Source organism: Plectropomus leopardus, unplaced genomic scaffold (assembly GCF_008729295.1).
Source record: "Plectropomus leopardus isolate mb unplaced genomic scaffold, YSFRI_Pleo_2.0 unplaced_scaffold26958, whole genome shotgun sequence".
Lineage (NCBI taxonomy): Eukaryota > Metazoa > Chordata > Actinopteri > Perciformes > Serranidae > Plectropomus > Plectropomus leopardus.
The window spans coordinates 1-2,033 of NW_024629332.1; the positions used below are offsets into that span (position 1 = coordinate 1).

At 47.0% G+C, this 2,033-nt stretch overlaps 1 protein-coding gene across 1 annotated transcript; it reads right to left on the bottom strand.

Annotated features, from left to right (window-relative positions):
* Positions 1–1,181: 1,181 nt before the first annotated feature.
* LOC121937636 (transferrin receptor protein 2-like) lies at positions 1,182–1,965 on the bottom strand (the record flags this gene model as incomplete). The annotated part of the gene is made up of 4 exons (XM_042480964.1): positions 1,182–1,302; positions 1,384–1,447; positions 1,569–1,651; positions 1,846–1,965. Coding segments are annotated over 4 exons (374 nt in total), but the record flags the coding sequence as incomplete, so codon positions are not given.
* Between the last annotated feature and the right edge of the window lie 68 nt (positions 1,966–2,033).

Genomic DNA, 2,033 nt, shown 5'->3' on the forward strand with positions numbered 1-2,033 from the left:
GTGTCAGGGTTCAGAGTCAGACCTTAGACGAAAAGGCATCAGGTCTCAGAGAAAACAGTCAGACGGACTCCCGGGAATAACGGACTGGGGACCGTAAATACGTCATCCAGATGCGACCTGAACTGTACCGATGCAGGCGCCGAGTACATGGAAGAAACCGAGCGTAAATTTTATTCGTTCTCTTTCTTTTGTCTTATATCAGCCACTGTTGAGACGTTCTTTCGTAACGCTACGTTTCATAACGTCAATTATTACAGAAATATGTCCCGAGTCCAGCAATACGAGGAGCTAAAAAAAGACCTCGAAAATGGTAACTATTTTCACACGGTAACGCTAAGCGCTAAGCTAATGATAGGTCACTATTGACATTTAGTTGTTTGACAGTCCGATATAATTTACTGCACCGTCACAGTTCACATATATTTAAATGTGTAAGTGTACTTTTGCTGTAGAGCTAGAGTGGTAATGTTCCAGGTGGATATTTTTCGCCAATCTCAACTGATCAAACTTTTCTCAAAAACTATGCTGTTAGCGCTTTAAGGCAGCACTTACACGTAACTGGGCATTTCCTGTAATAATTACTGTTAAGAAAAGTAGCGTTCAAAAGAACATATCCTGCATCAGTACAGTTCAAGTCACATCTCGATGACGCATTTTACGGTCCACAGTCGGTTATTCCCAGGAGGCCATTTTTTCTGACGACTTTTTTTTCTGAAGTCTGACTGTTTTTTCTGAGACCTGATCGCGTTTTTTTTGAGACCTGATGCCTTTTCATCTAAGGTCTGTCTCTGAACCCTGAGGATGTCCTAATATGGACACCGTACAGGAGACACGTTTTGGTACCTGTGTGAACTCTGAGTCATTCTGAGAAACGTCTTCGCCTTGTGATACCATACAAAAAGTTGTGCGTTCATTTCCTTGAGATATCGTGACCCGTTCCACGAGAATACGCTGAGCGTGTCATTGATGCTTTGCTGGACGTGTTAACTATTCATGTTAGAAACAAGCTTCGAACGGTGAGATTCGCAGCTTCTCCCGGTGATCGGGGGAGGAGGTCTAGAGAGGGCCTCCTACGCCCCTGGCCCAAATTCGGTTTAAGTCATGGGTCACTGTATTGTGCACATTCTTAGTATTTGTTGGCAATGAGCAGAAAATGAGCTGGAAAATATCAACAGAAACGCCAATAATTCGCATCCTAAAAAATAACCTCCAGGCACCATCGGCCAGTGATCACCTGTCTGATGGCAGCGTCCAGCAGGTCGACCAGCAGAGGACTGGAGAACGCCGACAGGACGTCGTCACCTGCAGACAGACAGACGGTGGTTTATTTCATGTCTTTCATTGACACAGGTGTCCTGTGATTGGCTGGCAGATGAGTGTTACCCATGATAGCCTGATCCAGACTGAAGTAGGCCACCGCCTTCAGGTGCAGCATGGACAGGTAACCCTGGAACACAGAGGTCAGAGGTCATGTTCAGGGATGACCCGAACACCATTTCTGAGACTTCAAGGTTTCACTGATAATAACACACAAATATTCGCTCTACGTGCTCTCTGATTGGACGAACCTCCAGCCATTCAGTCGCGCCGACGTTCCCAAAATCTCCAGCGTCCCAGCTGACAAACAGCAAACTGCGCCTGGGGCTGAAACCTGCGCGCGCACACACACACAAACACACACAGAGACCACTGTGTACTATTTCCATGCAAAGCTGATCCTGAACCTGCTGCAGACTCAAACCTTAGAGACAAGATGTGTCCCGAAAAACCACCAACATCTTAATGTTCCTCCACCAGCAGCCTCATCTGGGCCACAGGGGGCACACCTGTCCAGGTGAGTCTCACCTTTCTTCACCATGGCAGAGAAGGTTCGAGCAAGCTCCAGAAGGATCGCTGTGCCAACTCCAGACTTCACCGCTCCTGGACCCAGTGAGTCCCTCTGAGCTCCCAGTATGATGTACTGGTCTGAAAGAGAGACAAACTGGTTTATCTTACAGGGACACAGTCGGACACTACCTTACAGGGACACAGTT